General features: G+C 57.3%; 1 protein-coding gene across 2 annotated transcripts in view; it reads right to left on the reverse strand.

The window, feature by feature from the left end:
* Positions 1–16,793, reverse strand: part of LOC135192726 (GON-4-like protein) — a 38,016-nt gene that overhangs the window by 6,455 nt on the left and 14,768 nt on the right. For both annotated transcript variants that reach the window (XM_064176053.1, XM_064176054.1), the window contains 10 exons: positions 14,154–14,352; positions 12,925–13,011; positions 10,836–11,007; positions 10,574–10,718; positions 9,447–9,597; positions 8,206–8,322; positions 5,167–6,912; positions 3,716–3,959; positions 2,151–2,332; positions 711–908 (listed from right to left, as the gene is read on the reverse strand). In XM_064176053.1, the coding sequence (XP_064032123.1) occupies positions 711–908; positions 2,151–2,332; positions 3,716–3,959; positions 5,167–6,912; positions 8,206–8,322; positions 9,447–9,597; positions 10,574–10,718; positions 10,836–11,007; positions 12,925–13,011; positions 14,154–14,352 (3,241 nt within the window). The remainder of the gene's footprint in view (positions 1–710; positions 909–2,150; positions 2,333–3,715; positions 3,960–5,166; positions 6,913–8,205; positions 8,323–9,446; positions 9,598–10,573; positions 10,719–10,835; positions 11,008–12,924; positions 13,012–14,153; positions 14,353–16,793) is intronic.

Below are 16,793 nucleotides of genomic sequence, written 5' to 3' on the forward strand. Positions count from 1 at the left end.
AGCTCAGGAAGGGTCTGGGGAGGAGCAGCTGAGGGAGCTGGGGGTGGTGAGGCCTGAGAAGAAAAGGCTGAGGGAAGACCTCATTGCTCTCTACAGCTCCCTGCAAGAAGGCTGGAGACAGGTGGGGTTGATCTCTTTTCCTTAGTATCAGGTGATAGGAGGAAAGGAAATTACCTGAAATTGCCCCAGGGAGGCCCAGGTTGGCCATGAGGAACAATTTCTTTGCTGTAAGAGTGGTCAGGGACTGGCCCAGGCTGCCCAGGGAGGTGGTGGAGTCCCCATCCCTGGTGCTCCAGAACCCTGTGCCCATGGCACTTGGGGCCATGGTGGGGGTTGGGTTGATGGACAGACTGGAGGACCTGAGAGGTCACTTCCAGCCCAGAGAGCTGCAGGATTGGGTGATTTAGGTGAAGGCCTTTGCCTTCCACAGCAAGAGGCTGAGCTGTGAGAGAAGGGAAGCAGCCCCTGGCCGTGCCTGCTCGCTGGCTGTGCAGCCAGGTTCTGGGGTGTACCTGGGAACAGCTGATTGTCCACAGGGGCAGATGCAAGCACTGCACCTCAGCTCTGATGGACAAAGCAAGGTGAGCAAGCACAGCATTCCCCAGCTCTTTGCCTTCCTCACTGCAGGAAGATTCCTCACTCCTTCCCCCCCCCATAACCATTTGCACCGCCCGAATAAAACCTCAACTCCTCCTTTCACTCCTGCTCACCAATCCACACTCCAAAGCTTGCTCTGGCAACAGGAAGGCAGCAAAATCCGTGAGCAGCTGGGGCCAGTCGTGCAGCAGGTTCTGCAGGGTGGAGTAGAGGTCCACAGCTGTCCTCCTGTCCGTGCTGACCTCGAACTCGTAGATGACTCGCAGGAAGTCCTCATACTTGCCAGGGATGTGCTGCAAGGCTTCACGCACCTGCCCAGAGCAACCCCCACCAAGGGAACCCCTGAGCTCAGACATCTCTGCTCTCCTGCAGCTCAGGAGTTACTGCTCCCACTTCTGCTGCAAAAGCCTTTCCCTTAAAGCTAAATTGGAGCTGCTCACAGGAGAAGGGAACCAAATCCAAGGCTACGAAGTGCTGCTCCGGTTGGAGCTGGCTGCAGGGGGAGGGTTGGACAAGATCCCCTTGGAGGGTCCCTCCCAGCCCAGTGCATTCTGTGGCTCTAGAAGAGGCTCAGTGCTGTGGGCAGGCTGCAGCCAGCACCAGCAGTCAGCCACTCACCCACCCACTGCCTGCCTCCCTCACACACAAGGCTATGAAGTTCTGCTCTGGTTGGAGCTGTCCCTGCTGGCTGCAGGGGGAGAGTTGGACAAGATCCCCTTGGAGGGTCCCTCCCAGCCCAGTGCATTCTGTGGCTCTAGAAGAGGCTCAGTGCTGTGGGCAGGCTGCAGCCACTCACCCACCCACTGCCTCCCTCCCTCACACACCGTGGGGGAAGGGAGAGCAAAAGCAAAGCTCAGGCAGAGGCACAGAGAGCTCAAGGAGCACAACACAAAGGTAACTGCAGCCCAGGGGAGGTTCTCCTCCTCCTCTGCTCTGCCCCAGTGAGACCACAGCTGGAGTATGGTGTCCAGTTCTGGGCTCCCCAGTTCAAGAGGGACAAGAATATACTGGTGGGAACCTCTGGGAGGGATGCTGAAGGCAGTGAGGAGGGAAGGCTGAGCCCTGGGGCTGTTTTGCCTGGAGAAGAGCAGCCCCAGGAGGGATCTGATCAATGTTTGCAAGTATCTGAAGGGTGGGGGGCAAGCAGCAGAGGTCAGGCTCTGCTCAGTGGTGTCCTGGGACAGGACAGGGCCAAAGGACACAAACTGGACCCCAGGAAGTTCCACCTCAACATGAGGAGAAGCTTCTGTGCTGTGAGGGTGCTGGAGGCCCCTGGAGCAGGCTGCCCAGAGAGGTTGTGGAGTCTCCTCTGGGGACTTTCAAGCCCCCTCTGGATGCATTTCTGTGTGGCCTTGCCCTGGGTGATCCTGCTCTGGCAGGGGGGGTGGACTGGATCTCCTGAGGTCCCCTCCAACCCTCCTCATTCCATGATCCCAGCCAGATCCTGCACCTCCAGGTAGAAGTGGCAGTGATGTGGCTCAGGCAGGAGCTGTGTCAGAGGGCTGCCAGAGTTTGCTGTTCCTGAGGCTGGATTCCATCCTGGCCCAGCTTACCCTGCTCAGGTAGGCTTGTGCAAATGCCAGATCCTTCTGCTCCCTCAGGGGATCTCTCTCCAGGATGTCTTCATCATACAAGAGCAGCAGCTTGGATGTGTCTTTGCTAGCACGAGCCCTGCCCCTCTTGTTCCTGGTCCTGTGAGACCTCCTGCTCTTCCCAGGGGCTTTCAAGTTCTCTCCTGTGAGGAAGCAGAAAGGAAGCACAGAGGCTCCTCAGACACTCCTTGGGCTCTGCTAGATCACTACTGCAGCAGAGCAGCTCTCCAGAGGCACTTCTGAGCTGGTGCCCTCCTGTACATGCCCAAGGCACTGCTCCCCTCTCAGCCTGCCTCAGGATTGGCACAGGGCCTGAAGGGACAAAGCTCTGAGTGCATCCAGCACAAACCCAGCCCAGCTGCTGCTCAGCTGCCAAACTACCACAGAGCTCACAGATCCACCTCCTGCACCTGCTGAGCCTCACCTCCTCCAGGCTCAAATCCATCTCCTGCAGGCTAAATCCTGCTATGGTTTCATTTCCTTTCCCCTCTCATGCCTCTGTAACACAAAGCCCTGAGCACAGAACATTGTTCTTGTCTGGGTACTGGAATGAGCTGACACAAACCACAGATCTCAGTCTCCAGAGGTGCACTGATCAAAGACAAGGTTCAGAGGCAGAAGTGCATCCAGGCTTGGAGCTGCTGTTACACAACTCTGACTGCTGCAAACTTTCACTCCCAGCATCACTAAAGCTCAGAGATCCCAAGCAAGGCTCAGCCCAGGGGGTTTGGTGCACCTCTGGAGGCTGAGGGAGCTGAAGGTGTTCAGCCTGGAGAAGAGAAGGCTCTGGGGAGATCCAATAGCAGCCTGCCAGTACCTGGAGGGGGCTGCAAGAAGGCTGCAGAGGGACTGCTCCTAGAGGCCTGGGGGGACAGGGCCAGGGGCAATGCCTCCAAGCTGGGGCAGAGCAGATTTAGATGGGAAAAGTTCTGCACCACGAAGGTAGTGGAACACTGCAGCAGGCTGCCCAGGGGAGGTGGTTGAAGCCCCATCCATGCAGGTACCCAAAGTGAGGCTGGACAGGGCCTTGGGCAACCTGATCTAGTGCAGGATGTCCCTGCTGAGTGCAGAGGGGCTTGGACTGGATGAGCTTTGGAGCTCCCTTCCAGTCCAGAGCATTCAATAGTCCATGGTTCTGTGGCTCCCTTGCTTCCCCTTGCTCTGCCTTCCCTGCAGCCATCACCTCCACTGCCCCTCACTCCCACTCACTCCCACACCTCCACTGCCCCTCACTCCCACTCACCCCCACACCTCCACTGCCCCTCACTCCCACTCACCCCCACACCTCCACTGCCCCTCACTCCCACTCACCCCCACACCTCCACTGCCCCTCACTCCCACTCACCCCCACACCTCCACTGCCCCTCACTCCCACTGCCCCTTGCTCCCATCCCTCCACTGCCCTCCACTCCCTTACCTCCACTGCCCCATGTCCCTACCCCTCCACTGTCCCACACATCCACTCCCCTATGCCCCCAGCCCTCCATGCCCCCAGCCCTCCACGTGCCCCATGTGCCCCCCCTCACCTGCTGGCACTCTGTGGGCTTCCACCTGTGGGGCTGTTTTTGCCAGGGTGAAGGCAGATTTGGGCTCCTCTGATACATCTCCACAGGTTTCATCATCTTTCTGCAAACTCTCTATCCCTTCCCCTTCCTCCTCCTCCTCTTCCTCAGGCTCAGAGTTTTCTTCCTGGGAATTCTCCTCCTCAGAATCTCCCTCCTGGCTCAGACGTCTCTCTGTGGCAAGCCAGGTGAGTTTCTCCATTGTCTCCTTCAAAAGCAACAACAACACAACTGCTGCTTGCTTTGTGCTAGTGCCAATCCACCATCATCATCATCACCATCATCATCCTCCTGACGCCTAACTCCACAGACCAACACCTGACCAACTGCAGGACTGAACAGCAACCAGAACTGCCTTTTTGTGTGCCACACAAAGGCACATTTCAGTCACTGCCTCTTAGGAAAGCCCCAAATTAGAATCCCAGAATGGGTTAGGTTGGGTTGGACCTCAAAGCTCAGCCAGCTCCAGCCCCCTGCCATGCCCAGGGAGACCTCCCCCCCCAGCCCCAGGTTGCTCAAGGCCTCATCCAACCTGGCTTTGAACACCTCCAGGGAAGAGGCAGCAACAACCTCCCTGGGCAGCCTGTGCCAGGCTCTCCCTACCCTCCCTCTGAGGATTTCCTTCCCCATCTCCATCCCTGTGACCATCTTAGTTCTTAGAGGCTTGCTGGAAAATCATTTTCCCTTCAAGTGCTGCATCCTGAAGAGCAGCCCCAGCTGAGGACCTCCTCACAGCTCAGCACAATTTACATCTGCTTATTTGCAAGATGGGGTCAGGAGGATGCTGAGAGGGCTCAGGGGTCTGGAGGATGCTCAGAGGCTGCAGCAGCTCTGCTGTGAGCACAGACTGAAAGAGTTGGGGCTGTGCAGGCTGGAGCAGAGGAGGCTCCCAGGGGACCTTCTTGTGGCCTGCCAGGGTCTGAAGGGGGCTCCAAAAAAGGTGGGGAGGGACTTTTTAGGCTCCCAGGGAGTGCCAGGACTAGGGGGGATGGAGCAAAGCTGGAGGTGGGGAGAGTGAGGCTGGAGGTGAGGAGGAAGTTGTTGAGCAGGAGAGTGGTGAGAGCCTGGCAGGGGCTGCCCAGGGAGGTGGTTGAGGGCCCATGGCTGGAGGTGTTTGAGGCCAGGCTGGCTGAGGCTGTGTGCAGCCTGCTCTAGGGTAGGGTGTCCCTGGGCATGGCAGAGGAGTTGGCACTGGCTGCTCCTTGTGGTCCCTTCTAACCCTGACTGATTCTATGACTCCTTAGCCTGGCCTCAAACCCTTCCCAGAAGGTTGTGGTGCCCAATTCTCTGCTCACCACCAAGCTATGAGAGAGTTAAGAACCCAACTGGCTCCAAACTGTGCCTTGCCCTACCCCCAGCAGGGTTTCAGGACACTTTGAGGTCTGACATCAGGGAGTTGTTTTGTTTGCTCTTACCTGAAGCTCTGGCACTGACAGAATGGACTCCTCTGAGGCTGATGACATTTCTTCATCCTCATCTTGTGTGAAATCATCAAAGTCATCTTCTTCCTCTTCCTCTTGCCCTTCCTTCTCTCCCCCAGCTTCAGGCCCCGCTGGGGTCCCCACGGATTTGCCATCTATGCTGGATGAATCCTCAGGTCTGCCCACTGGGCTACTAAATTCTGCCTCAAGATCTGCTGCACAAGAAAGGTTCTTTGGAGACTCACTGCTTGCTTGGGGCCCAGCAGCCACCTCTGCAGCCATCTGCTGCTCCCCGTGGGGAGACGGCCGTGAGGTTCCCTGCTCCTCTGCTCCCTTCTCCTCGCACAGACTCTGCTGCTGCTCCTTCTTCATCTCCTTCAGATCCCCTGAGCACGAGCAGGCAGCCTCCATGTTCAGCTCCTGACCAAGATCCAGCATGAATTCCTCCTTCACTTCAGCACACAAAAGGTCTCTCTTCTGTCCTGCATTTACCTCCTTGCCAGCATCATTGGAATCTTCAGGCTCAACTTTCACTTCCTCCTCTGGATCTTCTAAATGAGGCAACAGGTCCACTGCCAGGGGCTCTGGAGGGTTCTCTTCTCCCTCTACCACTGCCCAGCTGCAGCAGTCACCCTTACTGCCCTTCTCCTGGCTGCCACTGCTTGCAGGGGCAGGATTTGCACCACTCTCCTCCTTGGGGGACACAGCAGAGCAGGACACATACAGCTCTGGGGCTTTGGCCTTGGGCTCTGCCGTGGGGTAGCTGCTTTTGCTGTTCCCAGCAGGGCAGGAAGGAACCAGAGTCAGCTGCTCTTCGTTTTCACCAACAGATGATGCAGAGAGACCTACAGGGTTAGGGGAGACTATCAGGGAAGGAATTGAGGACGTGACCAGGGGTGGATTGAGAGGGCAGGGGAAGGTGGAGGGGTTGACCAGCAGGGTTGTAACTGGAATAGCCTGAGGGCCTCGACCGACTGCTGCTCCCAGGGGCTGAATCACATTGCAACCATTGCCTATGTTAACCACCTTCACCGTGGTGGCAGGCACAGTGAGGATGACAGGAGAGGGCTGGATCAAGGGGGAGGCCTTCACAGGTGGGGCAGACTTTGTGCCTCTTCTCCTCTGGTATCCCTTCCGCACGCAGGCTTTGCGCGCTCTGGCTCCGGACAGGGCTGGCATCAGCAGCTTGGGCTGCAGGGGGACTGGGCTGGAGGACACCAGAGCTGCTGGGACAGCAGCTGGGAAGGTTTGTCTGGAGTCTGAATGGGAAGTGGAGAGCACATTCTGAAACTCCAGCCCATCTCCACTTCCCACCACTGCTGGAACACTCAGAGGCTGCACTCCCGGCAGGGTTTGCACCACTGGAGCTGGCTGGATGAGCCGAGGGATCTGCACCATGACTTTGCTGGGAGGAGCTTCTGCCTGGGCCAGCTTCACAGCCTTCTGGATGCTGATAGTGTTGGAACTGGGCTGCAGACAAGGACTTGGTCGAATGAGGAGAGGCTTCAGAGCTGAAGACCTCTGCCTCCTCCATGCTTTCCTAGAGAAGCGGTTGGCAAGGGGCTTGAGGGTCAGCACCAGCCCCTTGGGCACCAGCAGAGGGTACTTCTTGTCACAGTCTGTCTCTGGAGTGTCCTTCCCTGTCCCCAAAAAGACAGATTCTGCATCAGGTGAGCTTGGCATCTCCCTGGCCTCTTCTGCTAACTGCTTCAACTCCCCTTGGATGGAGGGCAGGCTTGCCTAGAGGGAACAAGAGTTTATTAGTCCACTCCAGGAGCTGCTCCTCTACTACCACCTTCAAACAGCACCACAGAAGGCAACTGACAGCAGCTTGCTTCTGAAAGGATTTCATTTAGACACCTGCCAAACCCCCAAGCCCCCAGAACAGCAACAAACCCTCCCCCAAAGCAACCCAAACCACAGGGCAGGTGAAGAGAGCCTTCAAAACCCCAAACCCCAACCCAGAGTTCCTCTTCCCCTTAGCAGGTGAGGTTAAGGGAGGTCACTACATGGCTGTGGCCCAGTAGGAAAGATGCCAACAGCCTAGGAAAGGATCAGCCTCTGGTGACTGACAAATGAACAAAGCCTTATTAGAAGATCAACCCCAACCCAGAGCCCTTGGGAACAAACCCAAGCAGCAAAAGGAGGCAGGGGATGACCATGAGAGCTTCAACCACGCTCTGCAGCTGGGCAGAGAAGCACCACAAGCAGTGCTCATGCTCCAGGCTGCTGAGCACTCCTGAGCCCAGAACCACCAGAGACCTTCAGGATCACCAAGTCCAACCCAGAACCCTACTCTCTGCAAGGTGCACCCGAAACCAGATCCCCAAGCACCACACCCAAATGACTTTTAAGCACATCCAGGGCTGGGGACTTCAGCACCTCCCTGGGCAGCTCATTCCAGTGCCTGACCACTGCTGCTGGGAAAAAACTGTTCCTAATATCCAGTCAAAACCTGCCCTGGTACAGCTTGAGGCCATTTCCTCTTCTTCTATCCCTGCTTACCTGTGAGCAGAGCCCAGCACCAACCTCTCCACAGCCTCCTTTCAGGTGGCTGCAGACAGCCACAAGGTCTGCCCTCAGCCTCCTCTGTTTCACACTGACCACCCCCAGCCCCCTCCTCAGTCTCTCCTCATCAGATTCATTCTCCAGGCCCTTCCTTGCCCTCCTCTGCACTGGCTCCAGCACTTCCACACCTCTCTTGTACTGAGGTGCCCCAAACTCAACACACCACTCGAGGTGTGGCAGACTACAAGAGGACAATCCCCTCCCTGCTGCTGCTGGCCACAGCATCTCCAATACAAGCCAGGATGCCAGTGGCTTTCTTTGCCACTTGGGCACACTGCTGGCTCAGGATCTTCCTAGCCTCAAGGCAACACTTTGGACTGCAGAGCTGTCGACCAACAAAACAACTCACTCTGGAGCTAGGCTGAAAAGGGTTAAAAAAACCCAAACCAAGCAACCAACAACCTCCCAGAAGCAAGCAAGCAGCAAGGAGAAGCCCTCTGCTGGCTGCAGAGCAGCAGAAGCTACCTTCAGCCAGAAGGGCAGGCGATGCTCCTCTCTCTCCACGGGTGGCTTCCACTCGTTGGGCTGAATTTCCTCACAGCACTGGGACAGGATGGGCAACTGCTTTGTCTTCTTGTAGTACTGAGGTGGAGACAGAAGAGGATGCAAAGCTGTGGTCAGATCATCTGCCCAGTGCTTGCTGAGGTCATGGAATCAAAGAATGGGTTGGAAGGGACCTCAAAGCTCAGCCAGCTCCATCCCACAGGGACACCTTCCCCACCCAGCCCCAGGCTGCTCAAGGCCTCATCCAACCTGGCTTTGAACACAACCTCCAGGGAGGGGGCAGCCACAACCTCTCTGGGCAGCCTGTGCCAGGCTCTCCCTACCCTCCCTCTGAGGAATTCCTTCCCCATCTCCATCCCTGTGACCATCTTAGTTCTTAGAGGCTTGCTGGAAAATCATTTTCCCTTCAAGTGCTGCATCCTGAAGAGCAGCCCCAGCTGAGGACCTCCTCACAGCTCAGCACAATTTACATCTCCTTATTTGCAAGGTGATTCTTTAGCCTGGACTCAAACCTTGCCCAGAAGGTTGTGATGCCCAACTCTCTGCCCACCAGCAACCTCACTCTGAAGAATTCCTTCCCCATCTCCAGTCCAACAGTACCAGGCACTTGCCACGTACAGAGGACAAGGCCTTGCTGAAGCTCTCCTGACTGCTAACAACTTTCTCCTCCTAGAATCACAGAGCCAGGCAGGCTGGCAGAGAGCTCCAGGCTCACCCAGGCCAACCTAGCACCCAGCCCTGCCCAACCAACCAGACCATGGCACTCAGTGCCCCCAGCCAGCCTTGGCTTCAGCACCCCCAGCCATGGGCACTGCACCACCTCCCTGGGCAGCCCATCCCAGTGCCAATCACTCTCTCTGCCAACAGCTTCCTCCTCACACCCAGCCTCAGCCTGCCCTGCCACAGCTTCAGCCTCTGTGCCCTGCTTCTGGCCCTGCCTGCCTGGTAGCAGAGCCCAACCCCAGCTGGACACAACCTCCCTGCAGGCAGCTGCAGGCAGCAATCAGCTCTGCCCTCAGCCTGCTCTGGGCCAGGCTGCACCCCCCCAGCTCCCTCAGCCTCTCCTCACAGGGCTGTGCCCCAGGCCCCTCCCCAGCCTTGCTGCCCTGCTCTGGGCACCTCCCAGCCCCTCAGCAGCTCTCTGCAATGCAGGAGCCCAGAGCTGGGCACAGCACTCCAGGGCTGGCCTGAGCATCACTCACTCTGATGATGTTGTCAGGGGCTCTGTTCATGTTGAGGTTCTTGATGCGCACTGTCAGCTGGTGAGCAGTTTTGGTTGGCAGCAGGTACTTGCTGATCAGAGGCTTGGGGAACTCTGTCCCTTCAAAATGCTTCAAACCTAAAGCTAGAAGGCTGAGAAGGGAGGCAGGCAGCAGAGGCAGGCAGCAGAGGCAGGCAGCAGAGGCAGGCAGCAGAGGCAGGCAGCAGAGGCAGGCAGCAGAGGCAGGCAGCAGAGGCAGGCAGCAGAGGCAGGCAGCAGAGGCAGGCAGCAGAGGCAGGCAGCAGAGGCAGGCAGGGTTAAAAAAAGAGAAGAGATCAAATCAGAGAGTGGTAGGGGTTGGAAGGGACCTCCAGAGATCATCAGGTCCAACCCCCTGCCAAAGCAGCACTGCCCAGGGCAGGCCACACAGAACACACCCAGGCTGCCTCTGAATGTCTCCAGAGAAGGAGACTCCAGAGCCTCTCTGGGCAGCCTGCTCCAGGCCTCCAGCACCCTCACAGTGAAGTCTCTCCCTCATGCTGAGGTGGAACTTGCTGGGACCTAGGTTATATCCATGACTCCTTGTCCTATCAGCAGGCAGCACTGGGCAGAGCCTGGCCCCTTCCTCTGCACACCCACCCCTCAGGTTGGCAGGCCCAGAGCAGACCTCCCCTCAGCTTCTCTCCAGACCAAACAGCCTCAAGATTTCTCAGTCTTCCTTCCCAGGAGAGATGTTGAAGTCTCTTCATCATCCTCATAGTTCTTCCTTGGACCATCCCCAGCAGTTCCCTGCCTCTCTTGAACTGGGGAGCCCAAAAGTGGACACAGTACTCCAGGTGTGGCCACATCAGGGCACAGTAGAGGGGGAAGGGAACCTCCTTAGCCCTGCTGGCCACACTCCCACCAATGCTCCCCAGGACACCTTTGGCCTCCCTGGCTGAGGGACAGGAAGATTTGTGGATACCACAGCAGGTTGCTATTTGGATGTGCTGCTGCTGCAACAAGGCACAGAGAGCCCCAAAACCTGCACCCCTGAGATCTTCTTTACCACAGCAGTCTCATTTGCAGCCCACCTCGGGGAGCCCCCACCCACAGCCCACCTTTGGGCCAAGAATTCCAAGCACCTACTTGTCCTCTGCCTTGGTGAAGATGATTTTGTCCCGGGGAGGATTGGCTTTCAAGGAGCAGACAGGCAGCAACTCTGGGTACATGAAGACTCTTCTTGTTGCCAAAATCCAGGCCACTTGCTTAGGCAAACAGGGAAATTCGTTGGCTGGAGGAAAGAATTCACAGATAAGGACAGACAGACACAGACAAATCATAGACTCAGGCAGGCTGGCAGAGAGCTCCAGGCTCATCCGGGGAAATTCTGCCCCCTCCAAGTGCTCACCACTCTTCTTCACAGCCTTGCGAGGGCTCCAATCCACCTGGACCTGGGCATGGAAGTCCTCAATGAGCTGCAGAGCTTCCTTCAGGTTGCAGGGCTGGAACATGGTCTGGAACTTGGGGCTGAAGGGCTGGCGCAGGAGCGTGGAGCTGCGCGCGAAGTTCCCCAGCTCGCTCTGCTCGGGCAAGCACAGGGCAAGGTCAGCAGGGAGAGGCTCCAGGGGGGGCACAGAGCAGGGAGGCAGGAAAAGAAAAGCTGCTGAAATGGCAGCCAGAAAATGGGGCTTGTTGTGAGGGGCCTGAGTATTACAGAACTCAGAGAATCAACAAGCAGGCTGGCAGAGAGCTCCAGGCTCAGCCATGCCAACCTCTCCCCCAGCCCTGCCCAACCAACCAGACCATGGCACTCAGTGCCCCCAGCCAGCCTTGGCTTCAGCACCCCCAGCCATGGGCACTGCACCACCTCCCTGGGCAGCCCATGCCAGTGCCAATCACTCTCTCTGCCAACAGCTTCCTCCTCACACCCAGCCTCAGCCTGCCCTGCCACAGCTTCAGCCTCTGTGCCCTGCTTCTGGCCCTGCCTGCCTGGCAGCAGAGCCCAACCCCAGCTGGCCACAACCTCCCTGCAGGCAGCTGCAGGCAGCAATCAGCTCTGCCCTCAGCCTGCTCTGGGCCAGGCTGCACCCCCCCAGCTCCCTCAGCCTCTCCTCACAGGGCACAGCCCCAGGCCCCTCCCCAGCCTTGCTGCCCTGCTCTGGGCACCTGCCAGCCCCTCAGCAGCTCTCTGCAATGCAGGAGCCCAGAGCTGGGCACAGCACTCCAGGGCTGGCCTGAGCAGTGCCAGCACAGGGGCACAAGAACCTCCCTGCTCCTGCTGCCCACACTGCTCCTCAGCCAGCCCAGGCTGCCACTGGCTCTGCTGCCCACCTGGGCACTGCTGCCTCCTCTGCAGCTCCTCTCCCCCAGCACCCCCAGGGCCCTCTCTGCCACTCTGGCCCCAGCCTGCAGCTGCTAGGGGTTGCTGTGGCCAAAGTGCAGAACCTGCCCTTGGCCTTGTTCAGTCTCATCCCCTTGGCCTCTGCCCACCCATGCAGCCTGGCCAGGTCCCTCTGCAGGGCTCTGCTCCCCTCCCCCAGCTCCACTCCTGCTCCTAGCTTGGTGCCAGCTGCACACTCACTGCTGCTGGACTCAAATCCCCTGCTCCAGATCATCAATAAAGATACTGAACAGGACTGTGCCCAGCACTGATCCCTGGGGCACACCACTGGTGCCTGCTGCCAGCTGGCTGTGGCACCATTCACCACCACTCTCTTTTGAGCATTTCAGATCTAGAACCAGAAGATTTCTTTTTCTTTTTCAATTCCTTCCTTTCCAGAACCTTTCCCAGTTCCATAACAGTCACAGAACCAGAGTTGGGGTCCCCTTGGGAATACTTTTTGATAGAAAATCCTGATTTTTAAGTGAAACAGGAACTGCTCTCTGCCTGCACCTGGCTGTGGATATGGGAGGGTGATGCTGAAGGCAGAGGCTGCTGTGCTCTGTTCAATCCCTTGAAGCAAAGCACAGCTCCAGCAGCCTGGGATGACTGAGGAGATGGTGCAGGGATGTCCTAGGAGCTGTGCTCAGCACCACTCCTGGCTCTGCATGAACCCCAGGAGGCTGAGCTGTCCCCACCATGGCCTTGAGTGGTGCTGGCATATACCTGTGCAGAAGGAACAGGCCCCCTGAGCAGGGAAGGGACCTCCAAAGGTCACCCAGCCTAACCTCCTCTGCAGCAAGCAGGAGCATCCTCAGCTAGATCAGGCCACTCATGACAGAAGCTGCTCCCTTTTCACTGGTTTCAGCATTCCCAAGCCAAAACAGAGCCATGCCAGCTCCAATCTCTTTATTATTACCCAGCACAAGGTAAATTCTTTCTCCAAGCACTGAAGGTGCTCATAGGAGGCTAAGAACAGAACTCCCTTGGAGTCTCCCTCAATTTAATGGCATCAGCTAAACAAATGAAGCTCTCTAAGCACCTGCAGTGAGCAGCAATGGTTCAAACTCTCACAGCTATCTGTGTGAGAGCTCCATGGCTGGAGACATGTCCTTACCAAGAACATCCTGGTGGTACTGGCCTCTGAGCTGAGAGCAGGGTTGGAACTTGCCAGGAGATGGACTTGAGTCAGAAGCTGAACATGCTTGAAGAGCAAAGAGATTTTACCACAGAATCAACAAGCAGGCTGGCAGAGAGCTCCAGGCTCACCCATGCCAACCTCTCCCCCAGCCCTGCCCAACCAACCAGATCATGGCACTCAGTGCCCCCAGCCAGCCTTGGCTTCAGCACCCCCAGCCATGGGCACTGCACCACCTCCCTGGGCAGCCCATGCCAGTGCCAATCACTCTCTCTGCCAACAGCTTCCTCCTCACACCCAGCCTCAGCCTGCCCTGCCACAGCTTCAGCCTCTGTGCCCTGCTTCTGGCCCTGCCTGCCTGGCACCAGAGCCCAACCCCAGCTGGACACAGCCTCCCTGCAGGCAGCTGCAGGCAGCAATCAGCTCTGCCCTCAGCCTGCTCTGGGCCAGGCTGCACCCCCCCAGCTCCCCCAGCCTCTCCTCACTGGGCTGTGCCCCAGGCCCCTCCCCAGCCTTGCTGCCCTGCTCTGGGCACCTGCCAGCCCCTCAGCAGCTCTCTGCAATGCAGGAGCCCAGAGCTGGGCACAGCACTCCAGGGCTGGCCTGAGCAGTGCCAGCACAGGGGCACAAGAACCTCCCTGCTCCTGCTGCCCACACTGCTCCTCAGCCAGCCCAGGCTGCCCTTGGCTCTGATGCCCACCTGGGCACTGCTGCCTCCTCTGCAGCTCCTCTCCCCCAGCACCCCCAGGGCCCTCTCTGCCTGCCTGCTCTCAGCCACTCTGGCCCCAGCCTGCAGCTGCTTGGGGTTGCTGTGGCCAAAGTGCAGAACCTGCCCTTGGCCTTGTTCAGCCTCATCCCCTTGGCCTCTGCCCACCCATGCAGCCTGGCCAGGTCCCTCTGCAGGGCTCTGCTCCCCTCCAACAGCTCCACTCCTGCTCCTAGCTTGGTGCCAGCTACAAACTCACTGCTGCTGGACTCAATCCCCTGCTCCAGCTCACCAACAGGGATACTGAACAGGTTACTGAATCAGTGCCTCAGAAACCCAAGAAACTGGAGAGCAGGAGTAGAGAGGCAGCTGAGCACCCCCAAAAGGGAACACTCTGACTCCAAAATCCATTTCTTGCTCACCAAACCTCCTTGCTGGAAGCTCACCAAAGCTCCACCCAGGACACAGCCAACATTCACCAGGCCAGGGAACATCTTCTTACCTGCTGCATCTGCTGCTGGAGCCTCTTTCTCTGGATGCTGTCCAGGACAAGGCTCTGCAGAGGTTTCTCGTTTGGAGGTTTGGATTTTTCTGTCTCTTGTGGGGTCTTGATTGAAGACTTTTTGATTTTCAGCTGCTCCAGCTGCTCTTTCACAGTCCTGTGCTGCTCATTGAGTAAATTGGCCAGAGGCTCTTCAAATCTGTTTGGGGATCAGGTAGAGGAAAAAACCATCAGGCAGAACTTGCTACCCACTCACACTTAGTTAGCTCTGACTCTGAGGCAGTTTAAGCACTCTCAGCCCTGTACTGCCCAACACTGACAGTGTGGCTGAACAGCAAACTGCAGACTTCCACACAAGTCCTTTCATCTCCCACAGCTCTGGGATGCAGAGTTGCAACTCTATTCCAAGGGCAGCTAAGTCTTGACCACTATTCCCCATCACATCCCATGTGTGTCCCACTCAATGCTCAGATCCTATCAACAGCAGCCAGGATCTAACAGAGAACCACAGAATGGGTTGGCTTGGAAGGGAGCTTCAAGGTCATGCAGTTCCAACTCCCCTGCCAGGGGCAGGGACAGCTCTCACTAGCCCAGGTTGTTGCTTAAGGCCCCATCCAGCCTGGTCTTGAACACTTGGTGTAGGAAAAGGGAGGTCTTCAAAAGCAGCTTCAGTTATCCCCTGCTTCCTGAGAGATGTCACAGGCTCACAGATGTTAGGGGTTGGAAGGGACCCAAGAGCATCGACCCCCCCTGCCAGAGCAGGACCACACAATCTAGCACAGATCAGAGGAACACTCCAGGGAAGGAGACTCCACAACCTCTCTGGGCAGCCTGTTCCAGTGCTCTGTGACCCTGAGTCAAGAAGTTCCCCCTTGTGTTGAGCTGGAACCTCCTGTGCTGCAGCTTCCATCCACTGCTCCTTGTCCTAGCCCAGGGAGCAGTGAGCAGAGCCTGTCCCTGCCTCCTCCTGACCCCCAGAGCCTGTTCCCTCTCCTGACCCCCAGAGCCTGTCCCTGCCTCCTCCTGACCCCCAGAGCCTGTTCCCTCTCCTGACCCCCAGAGCCTGTCCCTGCCTCCTCCTGACCCCCAGAGCCTGTTCCCCCCCATCCTGACCCCCAGCCCTCAGATGTTTATAAACATTGATCAAATCCCCTCTCAGTCTTCTCCTCTCCAGACTCTCAGCCCCAGCTCCCTCAGCCTCTCCTCATCAGGCAGTGCCCTCCAGTCCCCTTAGCATCCTCGTTCCCTCCACTGGACCCTCTCCAGCAGTTCCTGTCCCTCTAAAACTGGGAAGCCCCAAACTGAAGGCAGTATCCAAGATGAGGTCTCAGCAGGGCAGAGCAGAGGGGCAGAAGAACCTCCCTGGATCTGCTGGGCACACTCTGCTTAATGCCCCCCAGGACCCCATTGGCCTCTTGGCCTCCAGGGCACATTGCTGTGCCATGGATGTTCTGCCCCCTGTGGTCCCTCTCCACAGGGCTGCTCTCCAGCAGTCACCTCCCAGCCTGTTCTGCTGCAGTTTATTCTTCCTCCCCAGGTGCAGGACTCTGCACTTGTCCTTGTTGAGCCTCATTTGGCTCCTCTGTGCCCAGCTCTGTCTGTCCAGGGCTCTCTGGATGGCCTCGCAGCCTGCAGCTGTCTCAACCAAGCCTCCCAGTTTGGTGTCAGCAGCAAACTTGCTGAGCAGACTCTGTCTGTCTGTGCCCTCAGCAATGGCACTGATGAAGATTTCTTCCAGCTCCCCACTTAATATCCTGATTTCTGCCTGGCAGCAGCTTCTCTCCTGTCCAAGTCCCAGGGCAGCTGTGAGTGAAGCTGGTCCACATGGCACCATAAACCCAGCAATAACCCCAGCAAATGGGAGCTCTGCCACAAAACAGCTTTAAGAAGGAGAGAAGTAGAAGTGGGGAAGAATTGAGCTGTGAGAGCTGCCAAACCCACACAATTTGTGCCCTCTGAGTTTCCCTGCTTGTAGTCTGTCGCTGGTTTAAGAGTGGCTGCACTCCCCTCTGGTACTGCTCACCCCAGAGGGAGTATCCAGAGACTCCAGCCTTTGTTTTAGCTCCTTTCCCAAACAGATACAGCTTGAGCTTGAGCTGATCTGCCCCATAAACAAGGAGACACCACTCACAGCACAGCTCACACAGAGCCAGCTGCTCTAACTGGTTCAGCAGAGCAGTGCTGCTATCTAGAAACACTTCAGACCCTTCCCTCTTCAATGCACTGCTTCAATCCACACCAAAAGTCACCAAAAGCCAATTTCCAGACTTTAGAGTTGCTTCAGACACAGGCTTCAGCCTTCCTGTGCAGTCTTTATCCCTTAGGAAAAGCCCTTCCAAGCTATTTGCCGCCAAGCTGAGGTGGCAGAGCTGAGCCCAGCAGCAAATCAAACACTTCTTGTTTTCAGATGGCTTTCAAGGAGTGAAGTCAAAGATGGGAGCCAGAAAGAGAGGGTCAGGTGAGGGGCAAGGAGCCAGGGAACTCCAGGCCTGTCAGTCTCACCTCTGTGCCCACTAAGATCATGGAGCAGATCCTCCTGGAGGCACTGCTGAGACAGGAGAACAGTGAAGAGGTGATTGGGTACACTCAGCATGGCCTCACCAAGGGCAAATCCTGCCTGGCAAACCTGGTGGCCTTCAT

This window comes from Pogoniulus pusillus, chromosome 43 (genome assembly GCF_015220805.1).
Source record: "Pogoniulus pusillus isolate bPogPus1 chromosome 43, bPogPus1.pri, whole genome shotgun sequence".
NCBI classification, from domain to species: domain Eukaryota; kingdom Metazoa; phylum Chordata; class Aves; order Piciformes; family Lybiidae; genus Pogoniulus; species Pogoniulus pusillus.